Source organism: Oncorhynchus mykiss, chromosome 18, assembly GCF_057628025.1.
Source record: "Oncorhynchus mykiss isolate SJ-2025 chromosome 18, ASM5762802v1, whole genome shotgun sequence".
In the NCBI taxonomy this organism is placed as follows: Eukaryota; Metazoa; Chordata; class Actinopteri; order Salmoniformes; family Salmonidae; genus Oncorhynchus; species Oncorhynchus mykiss.
The window spans coordinates 52984562-53002348 of record NC_143039.1 but is presented as its reverse complement, the minus strand read 5'-3'; the positions used below and the strand labels follow the sequence as shown (position 1 = coordinate 53002348).

The window sequence follows — 17787 nt, the reverse complement described above, 5'->3', positions numbered from 1 at the left end:
ACCTGCGGGACAGGCACAGGATGGCAACAACAACTGCCCGAGTTACACCAGGAATGCAAAACCACTCCATCAGTGCTCAGACTGTCCGCAATAGGCTGAGAGAGGCTAGACTGAGGGCTTGTAGGCCTGTTGTAAGGCAGGTCCTCACCAGACATCACCGGCAAAAACGGCGCCTATGGGTACAAACGAATTGTCGTTGGACCAGACAGGACTGGCAAAAAGTGCTCTTCACTAACGAGTCGCGGTTTTGTCTCACCAGGGATGATGGTCGGATTCGCGTTTATCGTCGAAGGAATGCGCGTTACACCGAGGCCTGTACTCAGGAGCGGGATCGATTTGGAGGTGGAGGGTCCGGCATGGTCTGGGGCAGTGTGTCACAGCATAATCGGACTGAGCTTGTTGTCATTGCAGGCAATCTCAACTCTGTGCGTTACAGGGAAGACATCCTCCTCCCTCATGTGGTACCCTTCCTGCAGGCTCATCCTGACATCACCCACCAGCATGACAATGACACCAGTCAAACTGCTCGTTCTGTGCGTGATTTCCTGCAAGACAGGAATGTCAGTGTTCTGAAAAGCCCGGATATCAATCCAATTGAGCACGTCTGGGACCTGTTGAATCGGAGGGTGAGGGTGAATGTCCGAGAACATGCAGGTGCCTTGGTGGAAGAGTGGGGTAACATATCACAGCAAAAACTGGCATATCTGGTGCAGTCAATGAGGAAGAGACGCACTGCAGTACTTAACGCAGCTGGTGGCCACACCAGATAATGACTGTTACTTTTGATTTTGACCCCGCCTTTGTTCAGGGACACATTAATCAATTTTTGTTAGTCACATGTCTGTGGAACTTGTTCAGTTTTTTTCTCAGTTCTCAGTCAATATTACACATGTTAAGTTTTCTGAAAATAAACACAGTTGACAGTGATAGGACGTTTCTTTTTTTGCAGAGTTCATCAGGAGACCAAATGTTCAAAGGCCTGAAGCAACAACTTCAAATAATAACCACACTCTTAAATGAATATTGAATGGGTGTTTATGGTTTCATCCACTATATACCTGCAGCATCAACCTAGCAGTTAGTAGTCAGTACCCAGTTGGCAAAGTGTGTCATTTGATGTCATAATTGTTGTAAACTTCTATTCTGGTGATCATAACCAGACAAAGATGTATTTTCTCTTTATAACATCAAGACGTCTTTGGAAAGACTTCTTATTTCGGTTATCTAGTCAGATACCAGATTATTGAACCAAATTACAACCAGATAAATACATGTATTGCTACATTGGCATTTACAAAACTTAAATGTAACATACTGTACCACCTGACCATGAAGTCACAACATCATAATGCAAAATGTACACATTTCATCGACATAGAATAATAGGACAATTAAAAGGGAAGAATTTGTGAACCACTAATAAAGTAGAGAGCATTAAATGTTGATGTGGAAAAATGACTTATTCCCTTCATCGGTAATTATATGAATACATATTGCAGTCCCACTGTGAAATCCACTCGAAAGTACTGTTGAATTAGAAAAAGTGTTAATGATCATAATTGCACATTACCACCATCAGCCAATTCCATGGGGCACTGTAGACAAATCTGAAAACCTTTTTAGAAAAATCTCCAATTCAGAATATACAAATGTGCCAGTGTCATTCCATGAAATGAGTGCCTTTGGTGTCCCTTTGATATTTTAAATAGAAATTGTGCAGCAATATTGAATTTGAAAAGCCTTTATATTCAATAAAGTGCCCTTTTAATATGGACCACATGGATAATTAAATAAATCAGATTTGTTAAAGTGCAAAAATGTAGTATTTTGAAATGTGCCTCCATGCACCCTCTGTGACTGCCAGGAAGATTTAACATGCTTAATCCTGACATTTCTCCACGTTTTCACCATCATTGTAAAGCCCTAGTTATTTTATTGCTTAGACAAAGTCATTTCTGAAGATGATTATTTATTTCATGTGATTAGTGATTCATTGACGTCTGTCCCTCATTTTAAGGTCAACCCTGTTATGTGAACTGAACTCTCATTTTAATATGGTGAAACTATTCCTTTTTAATTATTACTATTCCTTTAAAAAAAAAATGTTTTTCAAAAGAAACATTGAACATCTCCTAGGCAAATCATAGCGTAAAAGCAGGTGAGCTGGTTCTACTCTTTTTTTGGCAGTTTTGTGGTGTTTTGTGGTGGTTTTTGTGGTTTTGTGGTGTTTGGTGGAAAACTGAATGGGTTAAGCATAACATGTTAAACCATGTTTCCTGTAGATAGTCAGCATAGACAGACAGGCTAGAAATGTTTTAACAATTAAAAACATGTTTAAGCTTGCATTCAACCGCCCCTCCCTGTTGCATACAACAAGCGTCTTTTATTTTCAATGACGGCCTAGGAACAGTGGGTTAACTGTGGGTTAACTACCTTGTATTAACAAATGTATCAACAAAGCCAATATATATATTATTAGAGACACAATCATAGTTACTTAATTCTGTTCATGAAAATCATTAAATGATTGCTATCAATATGCATGTCTTCATCTCTGTACATGAGTATGGTATACATGCCAGCCATCAGGGAACGCAGCCCCCTTAGCTTGTTTCATGGTGCTGTTTGAATACAAATGTATTAAAATAATTTAACAATTCTATGCTTCCAGCATAGTAGTATAATGAAAAATACTTATAATATTTTGAAGCTGACAAATACCACTACGGTCAAAGTGTTGTTTGACATAGCGCATCACGTCAATGCATCACTTAAACAACAAAAGACTACAGTACTTAAACTGAAAGTGGGCACTTCTTATTTACCGTATTCAAGGTGACCTTGAATGTGTGCTACTGAGGGTTTATAATATATAATTTCATTTCACTGACACATAAAAAGGCACATAAAAAAGGCACAGAGAAGGAGTGCAAAAAAGAAGGGTAACCAACAGTATGCTTTCATAGCGGTGTATTTAATTAGTCTCCAACAAATACAATGGCTTGGGAAATGCAAGGATGCATGTACCAAACCAGAGCTTGCAGACATCCAGAAAAATAAAAAACAATGTATTTGAATTGGTTCTATTGAACTGCAATACACTTACATTGTTTGCACTTCGCAATCCAATACACATCTTTTCGGTATGGGTTCTACATACCTATCTCGGGGTCCTGACTTCTCCCCTCCACCGGCACACTGACTGTCCTTCGGAGCAGCTTGGTGCGCTCACTGCGCTGAGAGCCTGGGCGACGCTCATGCATCAGTAAAGGGTGAACCTAAGGTAAGAACAGGAGGTCAGATGGGTTTTCAGCCTGACCTTGATCTCTTAAAGGGAATGCAGCCCTAAGAAGTTAAGATTGTGCCTTGGTCACTCCACGCCTGACCATCGCTTCTCCTAGCACTTCCCCTATATACTGTATAAATCACTTGTGTTGGGCACTATAGTCTCACTTTGTTTAGCTGTTGTCCTGTAAGAAAAAAGTGATGGCACAAGATCTTAAACTATGGATCATTTCATTTATGCTAAATGATCATATCAAACCAGAGCATATACTGTATAAGAAAAAGTTAGTGGTGTAACACAGCTACATGTTTTTTTTATTTATTTATGTCAATTTCACTGGTGTAAATGTTTCAGAGTTAGCTTCATATGACTTGATATTTATGTATTTAACATAATAAAGCAATAAACTGAAAACCTCCCCTACTGAAATCCAGACCGTTGAGAGTTGAGCGTCTCAAGGACCAGGGGCATTTTCCACCCACACTTAAAATAAAGGCTAGCACAACACATTCCCAATGTGGTTTACAGAGGTGAGAGGTCAAATTGCTTTTCAACACACAAAGCCTCACCCAGAAGCACTTTGTCTCTATGTGAAACAAATAGTTAACAAAGTGAATAGGTTGGCATTAAAGCTACATTCAGGTATTTAATAAAACAATAAACTGCCACTTGCATTGGTATGGGGATAGGGAAATGTAACCCCTCTTATATTATTAAACAGCACAGACTGACATCCACATTATCGTTTTACACATTTAGAAAATATACATTGATTGTTTATATTTTTGTTGCTTGTAAACAACGTAACCTTATTTGGATTATAATATAGAACGGTTGTTGTGCTAAGCTCATGATGCATTTAGAAGCTATATTCTTTAGGAATCAATTGGTAAATAAATATCCATTCATTTAAATTACCATTGTACAGATTCCCAAATCCTAGACTATACCTTTAATGTTTTGTAGGGGGTGCGTTCTGGCGGCAGAGAAGTCAGGCGCAGGAGAGCCAAAACTGATTTACAACGACGCAGTTTAATAAACAAAACCACTGTCAACAGAACAATAAATCAATGGGTAAACAAAACCTGTTTAACACCAGTATAACGTGCACAAGCACTACAATAAACAATTCCGGACATGGGGGGAACAGAGGGTTAAATACACAACATGTAATGATGGAATTGAAACCCGGTGTGTGGGAAGACAAGACAAAACAAATGGAAAATGAAAGGTGGATCGGCGATGGCTAAAAGACCGGTGACGTCGACCGCCGAACACCGCCCGAACAAGGAGAGGGACCGACTTCGGCGGAAGTCGTGACATGTTTGTATTGTATTTTTTTTTTAAAGTATTGTATTTAATGTTTTGTATTTTATTTCATCGTATTACTAACCATCAGTCTTGTGTCATTTCCAATTGTGAAATCGTGAGACCGGAGGCAACTCAAGTCACTTTAACAACTAAGTAAACTTCAGAGCTGCCAATATCTCTTCAAAATCAGGCTTGTTGACCTTGTCTCTGAAAATATGAATTTATCATATACTGTAGGTTACTGTGACCTCCAAAACCATGCCGCACATACTGTACTAAGTGTCATATATCATTTGTGAGCCATTCTTATGTCCCCTATGCTCTCTGTAAATGCTAGCTTTGTTGATCCTCTTATTCGTTGAAATTGTAACATTTTCCCAAATATTTGATTGAATTAAAATATTCCATCCCACATATTTCTTTGAGTTCATTTGACTATATATAGTTGTTTGACATACCACAGAGAGAAAAGTAGATGGCTCAGTACAACCTCAATGAACTTGGAGAGCTACTGTACATTATATTTAGTGGGTTCTGCTGTTAGCTGTGGCAAAGAGCCCTTCGCTAAGGGACAGTGAAAGGACAAGAGTGTGTGGCCCGAAATAGCTTCTCCCACAGGTATTTCCCCAGACAGGTGACATGAGCCAGCACTGGTAACAACATCACCAGAAAGTGCTGAAGTTTAGAGAGAGAGAAATTATATTCGCAACTGTGATACTTTGCCATAGTAAATAGCAGAAAACACAAACAAATTGAGCTCAGGTAACGTTAGCAATGACAAATTGCCATCCCATTTGACTTAAGATCTACTAAGTTGAATGTAAGTTGAATAGCATTTTCCTTTATTCAGAAATACAGTACTGCACATATTTTTTTAAGTGCAGCGAGTAAAACACATATTGGGGATGTTTTGTATGACTATAATTAATAATGAACTATATTAAATGCTTGTACAGTATGTTCACAGATCAATAGATTAATGTAATCCCCTATCCCATCCAGATACACACTAAAGGAAAAGGTTATAGAAGTAGAGGAATTCCTCTCATTTTCATAGATAACCTTAACCCTCAAACAATTCACATGAATCACCTGTGTATGATTACGATCATATCAGGTTCAATTTACAATAAAAAAAAAGTGTCTCCCTGAGTAGGGGGTCTTTGCAAGAGTCCCTGCCATATCAATTTAGAAGAGGCACAATTATTTTGGGATACCATATTGTAAAGTTGAATAATGTCTCCCCCCATTGGCTTGTTATGGGACTTCATCTCTCACATCTGGGCTGCCCGGTTATTGATGGGCCCGTGATGTATTCCACAAATCTGCCCAGTTCTACTTTCCTACTCAGAACTAACAAAACACTGATAAATTGCATTGCATCATCAATGCATTAGCTTGTGCTAATTTCCAGCATCTGTCCGTATATGGGTTGTAAAATCGGCGTATTCAAGTGGGGGATTAAAACTCAAAGGTATTTTGATCGATCAGACCAGCTCTGCATGAGATCTGATGTGATAGGTGAAAAGATGAAAGACAATTAGTGCTGTAAAAATATCAGAATTGGGCTGCCCATACGACACCACATTCAATACAACCTGTATTAGCTGCCCACTGCGGTACCTAGTTTGTCGCCCTTGTCTCTCAATCGGAGACTGATAAAGACCTAGGTAGCCTGCTGTACGGACTCTCTAGTAGCGTTATAAAGTTTAAACACAACACCTTTAATAGGGTTTGGCCCTGAAAGTTCAGTAACAGAAAAAAGTAGGACCTTGCCTGGATACTCAAATTATCTAAATGGTACCTTTATTGGTTAAGGACAACACTCCAATCCAAACAGGGTTTAGGTGTGTTAACCTAGTGCACCATACCCATATACAGTGCATTCGGAAAGAATTCAGACCCTTTGACCTTTTCCACATTTTGTTACGTTACAGCCTTATTCTAAAATTGATTAAATCATTTTTTCCCTCATCAATCTACACACAATATCCCATAATGACAAAGCAAAAAGAGGTTTTTACAAATGTTTGCAAATTTGTAAAAAAAAAAAACATATCACATTTACGTAAGTATTCAGACTCTTTACTCAGTACTTTGTTGAATCACCTTTGGCAGCGATTACAGCCTCGAGTCTTCTTGGGTATGACGCTTCAAGCTTGGCATACATGTTGGGGAGTTTCTTCCATTCATCTCTGCAGATCCTCTCAAGCTCTGTCAGATTGCATGGGGAGCGTTGCTACACAGCTATTTTCAGGTCTCTCAAGTAGAGATCGACTGATTATGATTTTTCAACCCCGATACCGATACCGATTATTGGAGGACCAAAAAAGCCGATACCGATTAATCTGACATTTTATTTTTATTTTTTATGTATTTGTAATAATGACAATTACAACAATACTGAATGAACACTTATTTTAACTTAATATAAAACATCAATAAAATCAATTTAGCCTCAAATAAATAATGAAACATGTTCAATTTGGTTTAAATAATGCAAAAACAAAGTGTTGGAGAAGAAAGTAAAAGTGCAATATGTGCTATGTAAGAAAGCTAACGTTTCAGTTCCTTGCTCAGAACATGAGAACATATGAAAGCTGGTGGTTCCTTTTAACATGAGTCTTCAATATTCCCAGGTAAGAAGTTTTAGGTTGTAGTTATTATAGGAATTATAGGACTATTTCCCTCTATACCATTTGTATTTCATTAACCTTTGACTATTGGATGTTCTTATTGGCACTTTAGTATTGCCAGTGTAACAGTATAGCTTCCGTCCCTCTCCTCGCTCCTCCCTGGGCTCGAACCAGCAACACAACAGCCACCATCGAAGCAGCGTTACCCATGCAGAGCAAGGGGAAGAACTACTAGAAGGCTCAGAGCGAGTGACGTTTGAAACGCTATTAGTGCGTGCTAACTAGCCAGCCATTTCACTTCGGTTACACCAGCCTCATCTTGGGAGTTGATAGGCTTGAAGTCATACACAGCGCAATGCTTGACGCACAACGAAGAGCTGCTGGCAAAATGCAAAGAAAGTGCTGTTTGAATGAATGTTAATGCGCCTGCTTCTGCCTACCACCGCTCAGTCAGATACTTAGATACTTGTATGCTCAGTCAGATTATATGCAACGCAGGACACGCTAGATAATATCTAGTAATATCATTAACCATGTGTAGTTAACTAGTGATTATGATTGATTGTTTTTTATAAGATAATTTTAATGCTAGCTAGCAACTTACCTTGGTTTATTGCATTCGCGTAACAGGCAGTCTCCTTGTGGAGTGCAACGAGAGAGAGGCAGGTCGTTAGCGCGTTGGAAAAGTTAGCTGTAAGGTTGCAAGATTGGATCCCTGAGCCGACAAGGTGAAAATCTGTCATTCTGCCCCTGAATGAGGAAGTTAACCCACCGTTCCTAGGCCGTCATTGAAAATAAGAATGTGATCTTAACTGACTTGCCTAGTTAAATAAAGGTATAAAAAAAATATTTTAAAAATTGGTAAATCGGGGCCCAAAAATACAGATTTCCGATAGTTATGAAAACTTGAAATCGGCCCTAATTAAATCGCCCATTTCGATTAATCGGTCGACCTCTACTCTCAAGTGATGTTAGATCGGGTTCAAGTCCGGGCACTGGCTGGGCCACTCAAGGACATTCAGAGACTTGTCCCGAAGCCACTCCTGCATTGTCTTGGCTGAGTGCTTTTTGTCGTTGTCCTGTTGGAAGGTGAACCTTTGCCCCCATCTGAGGTCTGAGTGCTCTGGAGCAGGCTTTCATCAAGGATCTATCTGTACTATACTCTGTTCATCTTTCCCTTGATCCTGACAAGTCTCCCAGTCCCTGCAGCCGAAAAACATCCCCACAGCATGATGCTGCTACCACCACACTTCACCGTAGGGATGGTGCCAGGTTTCCTCCAGATGTGATGCTTGGCATTCAGGCCAAAGAGTTCAATCTTGGTTTCATCAGAGCAGAGAATCTTGTTTCTCATGGTCTGAGAGTCCTTTAGGTGCCTTTTGGCAAACTCCAAGCGGGCTGTCATGACCCTCTTTCTGAGGAGTGGCTTCCGTCTGGCCACTGTACCACAAAGGCCTGATTGGTGGAGTGCTGCAGAGATGGTTGTCCTTCAGGAAAGTTCCTCCCATCTCCACAGAACAACTCTGGAGCCCTGTCAGAGTGACCATCGGGTTCTTGGTGACCTCCCTGACCAAGGCCCTTCTCCCCAAACTGCTCAGCCTGGCTGGGCGACCAGCTCTAGGAAGAGTCTTGGTGGTTCAAAACGTTGTCCATTTAAGATTGATGGAGGCCACTTTGTTCTTGGGGACCATCTAGGTACCCTTCCCAGATCTGTGCCTCGACACAATCCTATCTCGGAGCTCTACAGACAATTCCTTCAACCTCATTGCTTGGTTTTTGCTCTTACATGCACTGTCAACTGTGGGACCTTATATAGACTGGTGTGTACCTTTCCAAATCATGTCCACACAGGTGAACTCCATTCAAGTTCTAGAAACATCTCAAGGATGATCAATGGTAACAGGATGCACCTGAGCTCAATTTCGAGTATCATAGCAAAGTATTTGAATACTTATGTGAATAAGGTATTATTGTTTTTAATTTTTTATAAATTTGAAAATGTTTCTAAAATCCTGTTTTCACTTTGTCATTATGGGGTATTGTGTGTAGATTGATGAGGAAAAACATTTATTTAATCCATTTTAGAATAAGGCTGTAAAAATAACAAAGTGTGGAAATATTCAAGGGGTATGAATACTTTCTGAATATACTGTACCTGTAGGTAAATAAATCAGTGATCAATGTGGACTCTCAACCCATCAGGTAGACTCTAGTCAATCAAATACATTCACTGACCAATTAAGGGCTAGGGAGAAATGAAAATCAGCAGGACTGTGGTTGTCTGCCATGTCCTGCATGTGCTTGTCTCTGGTGAACAAGATGGAGGTATTCATCCTACCTCCTCCTGGTCAAACATGTAGCGCTGACTCCCGGTTCTCATCGAGCGGCGTAGGTTCCAACCGGGGGAATCATAAGCCAGGCCATTGGAAGGGGTCTGGGGCCGCGAAGATAACGGGGAGGCACACCTTCCATCTTAAAATGAGATAAAAGGAATTAGTGAATTAACTTTGTATGGAAAAAAAACAGCACAGCAGCTGGGATCAATAGCACAATTGACAATGCCAGAAAAATAATACTTTATTTTTTCTCCAGGAGGTAGCAGCAGAGCTTCCATTTTTTACTTGTTATAAATAGAGTTGGCAATCAGGTCTACTGATTGTCCTAAAAATAAAATAGACCTGTCCTCAATTCAGAAACTTCCATGAGATAGAAAGACAGTGGTGTCTTTTTTTTGTCAAAAGTAAGAGACCTGATATATATCTATGTGCTTCCTCATGATACAGAAACTTGCTCCTGACCATGTGGGCTGTTCTGGCTCGGACAAGGCTTACTTATAATATATACATTTGATATATCATAAGTTGCTTGTTCACTGGCAAGTTGCAGACACAAACAGCTAATCCTCTTTCACGATTAGTTGTCTTTCTCAGTAGATGAAAACAAAAAATTTAACACCACCTCGCATCCCTGCCCCATATATTTTGGGGTATTATAATAAAGTAAGGAAGTAGTACACGAAGCCGTATTCTTCAAATACTACGGATAAATAATGTTACCCAAGAAGTCTATATGTACCACAGCAGTGTGCCCAATACTAGGAGACAGAGATGCATAACAAAAACTACAACATTGACATTAATAAAACGGACATACTCTTGCGTATTGTATTTGGCAATATAGCAAACATAATGATGTTGATTGAAAAGTATGTGACATTTCAATTCTGTGTTAATTCTCCATTGGTGCAATGACAATGATAAAAAATAATAATAGAGAACCATTTCTCTAATTTGCCCACTCATTGTGCTGGGAGGATAGCCAAGCAACACAATTATTATCCACCTACTTGGAGGTATGGTGATTTTCATACAAGAATGCAATACTGTATATACAATTTGACTGTGTGTCATATTTTGTGCACTGTTAAAGATGTACATCCAGAAATAGAGAAGGAGTGCACAGGAAGCTAAAATTCTGCTCTGGCGAGGTCACTTCCGCAACGCCCACTCCTTCACTCGCTCTCACTCACACACACACCCCCAGCCCATCGCCATGGCAACTGAGAAAAGAATAGACTAAGGGACTGCTGGAGGGAAAGATGATCTGCAAAGGATAGAGCGAAAGATTCCAAGCAGGATGAAGAGAGAAATGGAAAGAGGAAAATGGGTTCGAGAGAGGATAGGGCTAGCGTTCCAAAGGAGAGGAAGAGAAGAGAACATCTGATAGAACTAACTACCTAAAGGGGAAATTGATGTTTGTGAACCATTGACAGTGGAAAAGGTGGAAGAGAGAGATAGTAGAAGGGGGAGGAACTAAAGGAAAGGAGGGCACAATGTTTTAAGTGAAGCCCACACTTTGTCTCCATGGCAACCCTGATACACGTGAACAAGTGACTAGTCTCCTCCCTCTCTCGTCCTCTATAGTCTTTAAAATGTACAATATCACATGTCGTATGTAGGAGGCCCTGCAGATTCCAAAAGTAGAAAGTAGATATTCCACCACTGTAGTTGTGTGAGGGCTTGTGATAACCTTGACCACTACACACTGGAAACATTAGACTACTTCATAGTCACAATCATATTTTTCCTTATGGCTTACCCCTCCCCCTCTCTTTTTACCCATCTGTCCCTATTTCCTTCCCTTTCCTCCACTTCACTCCCTGCATTTCACTCTCTCCCACTCTCTCAATTTTTCTAAACTAACATATGGAATTGTTTTCAGCTGGTCATACCAAGGATCACTTAGCTATTTGAGTTTGAATTTTAAGACCCATTAAGGTATCAAAAAATATATATTTTTAAATTATTTGATAAAACATTGAATTTGGAATTACTGCTATTAGCCAATAGAAACACAGTGAATAACAGATTCTAAAGAAGTTTGTTGTGAAGTATCTGTCCTATATCTGAGAAGTATAAGAAAGATTAGATTTTTTTACTTATTTTTTTATCATGTAATTATCCCATTATTTTAGGCACTGAACTATGTCCATATATACTTCCATTCATTTTTTAAACTGGTACCGGGACCTTCAGACAAGGCTTGTGAGGCTTGTGCGCGTCCTTGAGCAAAACGGAGAACACCATCGTGTTTGTTAGTCTCATCTTTCAATGGAGTGGCCATGATAGTTTAGGCCAAACTGTTCGGACACTACAGATGTTTTCGTGAGAAGACCGATTTTTGGGAAGGCTCATGGTCTGATAAACACTGCTCTGGCTCTGCCACCTTTCACCGCAGCTGTGGAAGGGCGATATCGGCAGATGCAGTGGATTGATAGGGATTTTTTTATTATGTAAATTGTTTTATTATGTTGTGCAATGTTGTTACTGTAGCTAAGTTCACTGCGTGAATCAGGCCTTCGTGCTCGAATTGCAAATAAACCACAGCATTCTGCAGCAATACACCATCACATCAGGTTTGCACTTAGTGGGACAATCATTTGTTTTTCAACAGGACAATGACACAACACACCTCCAGGCTATGTAAGGGCTATTTGACCAAGAAGAAGAGTGTTAGAGTGCTGCATCAGATGGCCTGGCCTCCACAATCACCTGACCTCAACTCAGTTGAGATGGTTTGGGATGAGTTGGATCGCAGAGTGAAGGAAAAGCAGCCAACAAGTGCTCAGCATATGTGGGAACTTCTTCAAGACTGTTGGAAAAGCATTCCAGTTGAAGCTGGTTGAGAGAATGCCAAGAGTGTGCAAAGCTGTCATCAAGGCAAAGGGTGGCTACTTTGATGAATCTCAAATATATTTTGAGTTGTTTAACACTTTTTTGGTTACTACATGATTCCATATGTGTTATTTCATAGTATTGATGTCTTTATTATTCTAAAATATAGAAAATAGTGAAAATAAAGAAAAATCCTTGAATGAGTAGGCGTGTCCATATTTTTGACTGGTACTGTATACCTATGCCGCCGAGTGGATTGACCCATTTCAGCACTATGCCGCTGTCCTTAAGTGCTCCCAAGTGTCTAGGGAGTTTTAACCATTTCAGCACCACATCATTGTCCGCACTGCTCTCACAGACACACCCACACCTGTAAACAATTGATCTAATTCACATTAAGACCATGGTCACATCCATGCTAACGCTAACGGGGTATGAAGTAGAAATGCTCCATTGATGTCATCAATGGAAAATCATGCCAAAACATATCAACTGACCAAGGCTTGAATTCTATCAAACCCGCCATAGCAATATGTATTCATGTGTTTGTTTACAAACTTCGCCACTTCACCTCATGCACACACACACTTCTTATTCTGAACAATGATAGCATACCTGTGAGGTGAGTCTACCTGGTAATAGTTGTAGGTCTTTATATAGTAACCAAGACCATGAATCAGGTTTTATTGGGCAGCATTGGGAACCACAGCACTTGATTGTGTTCACTTAGTTGAGGGAGTTTAAATCAAAAGGTGCAGCTAAGTATAGACTTTTGTCAATACATTAGCCTCAAAAGACCTACGTACATCTGATTACATCCATTGCTCTACTACATGACTGCTAGGGTGGAACAGACTGGGACAGCGTAATGTTTAAAAGTAGCGATCTGACATACTCACAAAAGGTTATAAGAAAGTGGCCAGATTAGCAACAGGAAAGAGCTTGTGTAAAACAATACAAGGCCAAGACAAAAGCCACTGCACACAATGGACTACTATGGAATATATTTTATTTAACCTTTATTAAACCGGAATGTTCCATTGATGTTTGAATACTTCTTTCCAAAGGGAGGCATATTTGATCCATTTATAACAACTACAGTGCTGCATAAAAACATAAATATCAAGAAATTACCCACCATCATTGTAAAACATGAAGGATTTGTCATCCAGACCTGAAAGGGTAGCTTTAGCCTTGAACTCCGCTATCTGGATAAAGTACTCTAAATTGAACAAATTCTGGAGATTATTCCAAGACCAAGAAACCCAGAAAACTACATTTTTAAACTTTTGCATTAACAATCAACTCCAGCCGAGTACATTTCTCTTTCAGTTGTAGTCCTTTGAGTTATAAGGGTGTAAAGCTATATTTAAATATTTCTTCATTTGTAACATTATAGTGGTTTGCAATGTAACATCCAATCTCTATTGGAATCCATCTTGCAGGAAGTCATCCAGCACTTTTACATTTCCCCAAATTTGCATTTAGCATACCTGTCATTGTAGGGAAGAAAATACAGTATTTGGAGACTACCTACACACCATGTAAATTTCATAGCTTTGATGTCTTAACTATTATTATACAATATTGAAAATAGTAAAAAAAATAAAGAAAAAACATTGAATGAGTAGGTGTGTCCAAACTTTTGACCGGTACTGTATGTGTGAGGGGCATCAAGTCTCAACATGCCATGATACAAAGTGTCCGACAGGTGCAGTGTCAACTGATGCACGCATATAGATTATATCCCTAAAATCAGTTGTGGCAGACACTAGTCTTTTCTGTGGTCAAAAACTTTGCCTTAAAAAATAAATAGGATATAGGCTATGGAGAGCCACGGTCGGGTTCTCTTGGGTATATCAACTGTAGTTGAAACTATCACCCTCAGCACTTAAAGAGATCGCAAATATTGTGGATACATTAGAACGGGCTAATTTGGGTAGCTACCTTGAAGAACCTTGAAGAAATTTTAAATATTATTTTGATTTGTTTAACACTGTTTTTGGTTACTACATGATTCCATATGTGTTATTTCATAGTTTTGATGTCTTCACTATTATTCTTCTATGTAGAAAATAGTAAATAATTTAGAAAAACCCTTGAATGAATAGGTGTGTCCAAACTTTTGACTGGTACTGTATATGTAACAAAAAAGCTGAAAAACGAAAAATAATTACTATTTTTGACATCGGAAGAGGGTGCATTAATAAAGGAATATGTTATAAAAAATGATTAAAAACAACTACAGGTGACATTATAGTCATATGGTCCAGAGTAAACTATCACTCCAACACTAAACATGTCAAAATGGGTTGGTAGTGTACGAATGTAAAGATGTTTTTATATAGTTTAACATAGTTATTTTTTACAGATATAAACCTCCGCAAACTGAACATGTAAATACAGCCCTTCAGAAAGTATTCACAACACTTGACTTTTGACATATTTTGTTGTGTTACAGTCTGAATTTTAAAAACGTGTGTCACTGGCCTACACACAATACCCCATAATGTCAAAGTGGAATTATGTTGTTAGAAATGTTTACAAATTAATTAAAAAATAACATCTGAAATGTCTTCAGTCATTGAAACCCTTTGTTATGGCAAGCCTAAATTAGTTTAGGAGTAAAAATTGCTTTTACATGTCACACAATAAGTTGCATGGACTCAATCTATGTGCAATAATAGTGTTTCACATTATTTTTGAATAACTACCTCATCTCTGTACCCCATAATTACAATTATCTGTAAGGTCCCCCATTCGAGCAGTGGATTTCAAACACAGATTACAGGGAGGTATTTTAATGCCTTGTAAAAAAGGGCACATATTTTGTAGATGGTGTATCAATACTAGAGGTCGACCGATTATGATTTTTCAACGCCGATACCGATTATTGGAGGACCAAAAAAGCCGATACCGATTAATCGGCCGATTTGTAAAAATGTATTTGTAATAATGACAATTACAACAATACTGAATGAACACTTATTTTAACTTAATATAATACATCAATAAAATCAATTTAGCCTCAAGTAAATAATGAAACATGTTCAATTTGGTTTAAATAATGCAAAAACAAAGTGTTGGAGAAGAAAGTAAAAGTGCAATATGTGCTATGTAAGAAAGCTAACGTTTCAGTTCCTTGCTCAGAACATGAGAACATATGAAAGCTGGTGTTTCCTTTTAACATGAGTCTTCAATATTCCCAGGTAAGAAGTTTTAGGTTGTAGTTATTATAGGAATTATAGGACTATTTCCCTCTATACCATTTGTATTTCATTAACCTTTGACTATTGGATGTTCTTATAGGCACTTTAGTATTGCCAGTGTAACAGTATAGCTTCCGTCCCTCTCCTCGCTCCTCCCTGGGCTCGAACCAGCAACACAACAGCCACCATCGAAGCAGCATTACCCATGCAGAACAAGGGGAAGAACTACTGGAAGGCTCAGAGCGAGTGACGTTTGAAACGCTATTAGCGCACGCTAACTAGCCAGCCATTTCACTTCGGTTACACCAGCCTCATCTCAGGAGTTGATAGGCTTGAAGTCATAAACAGCGCAATGCTTGACGCACAACGAAGAGCTGCTGGCAAAACGCAAAGAAAGTGCTGTTTGAATGAATATTTACGCACCTGCTTCTGCCTAACACCGATCAGTCAGATACTTAGATACTTGTAAGCTTGTATGCTAAGTCAGATTATATGCAACGCAGGACATGCTAGATAATATCTAGTAATATCATCAACCATGTGTAGTTAACTAACTCCAAATGAGCTTCAATGCCATACAACACTCCAACTGCTCTTAAACGCTAGTAAAACCAAATGCATGCTTTTCAACCGTTCGCTGCCTGCACCCGCACGCCCGACTAGCATCACCACCCTGGATGGTTCCGACCTAGAATATGTGGACATCTATAAGTACCTAGGTGTCTGGCTAGACTGTAAACTCTCATTCCAGACTCATATCAAACATCTCCAATCTAAAATCAAATCTAGAGTCGGCTTTCTATTCCGCAACAAAGCCTACTTCACTCACGCTTCCAAACTTACCCTAGTAAAACTGACTATCTTACCAATCCTCGACTTCGGCAATGTCATCTACAAAATAGCTTCCAATACTCTACTCAGCAAACTGGATGCAGTTTATCACAGTGCCATCCGTTTTGTTACTAAAGCACCTTATACCACCCACCACAGCGACCTGTATGCTCTGGTCGGCTGGCCCTCGCTACATATAGACCCACTGGCTCCAGGTCATCTACAAGTCCATGCTAGGTAAAGCTCCGCCTTATCTCAGTTCACTGGTCACGATGGCAACACCCACCCGTAGCACGCGCTCCAGCAGGTGTATCTCACTGATCATCCCTAAGCCAACACCTAATTTGGCCGCCTTTCCTTCCAGGTCTCTGCTGCCTGTGACTGGGACAAATTGCAAAAATCGCTGAAGTTGGAGACTTTTATCTCCCTCACCAACTTTAAACATCTGCTATCTGAGCAGCTAACCGATCGCTGCAGCTGTACATAGTCCATCGGTAAATAGCCCACCCAATTTACCTACCTCATCCCCATACTGTTTTTATTTATTTACTTTTCTGCTCTTTTGCACACCAGTGTCTCTACCTGCACATGACCATCTGATAATTTATCACTCCAGTGTTAATCTGCAAAATTGTAATTATTCGCCTACCTCCTCATGCCTTTTGCATACAATGTATATAGACTATTTTTTTCAATAACTGTGTTATTGACTTGTTTATTGTTTACTCCATGTGTAACTCTGTGTTGTTGTCTGTTCACACTGCTATGCTTTATCTTGGCCAGGTTGCAGTTGTAAATGAGAACTTGTTCTCAACTAGCCTACCTGGTTAAATAAAGATGGGCTACACATACAGAGAGGCGCTGTTTGTTCGCTTGGATGCTTTCGCCGGTGAGATACATTCAACCTCTTGCGAATTGAAGGACATTTATGAAACACCGAGAGACAAAAGATAGATTATTTTGTATGTTTTATTCATTTTTTTCTTGGTCATTCTTGGGAGGGAAGCCTGGCTTCCCTTGGCATCCATGAATACATGCCCCTGCAAGTGACCAATGGTGTCACACCCTGATCGGTTTCACCTGTCTTTGTACTTGTCTCCACCCCCTTTCCAGGTGTCACCCATCTTCCCCATTATCCCCTGAGCATTTATACCTGTGTTCTCTGTTTGCCTGTTGCCAGTTCGTCTTGTCAGATCTTACCAGCGTACTTTCCTGGTTCTCAAAAGTGTTTGTTTCCTAGTTTTCCCGGTTCTGTCCATTCTGCCTGCCCTGACCCAGTGTTTGCCTGCCGTCATGTATCTGCCTGACTCTGACCTGATTATGAACCTCTGCCTGTCCTC

At 39.6% G+C, this 17787-nt stretch overlaps 1 protein-coding gene across 6 annotated transcripts in view; it reads right to left on the bottom strand.

Moving 5' to 3' along the window:
• The window catches only part of LOC110496359 (ras/Rap GTPase-activating protein SynGAP), a 71689-nt gene extending 68411 nt beyond the window's left edge, over window positions 1–3278 (bottom strand). For 5 of the 6 annotated variants that reach the window (XR_016488539.1, XR_016488540.1, XM_036952926.2 and 2 more), the window contains exon 1: window positions 3161–3274. Coding sequence is in view for 4 of the 6 variants with exons in the window: in XM_036952926.2 (XP_036808821.2) it covers window positions 3161–3263 (103 nt within the window). In the remaining 2 variants the exon portion in view is untranslated. Of the gene's footprint in view, window positions 1–3160 lie in introns of all 6 variants that reach the window. The other variant, XM_036952924.2, reaches the window with a different exon arrangement.
• Between the last annotated feature and the right edge of the window lie 14509 nt (window positions 3279–17787).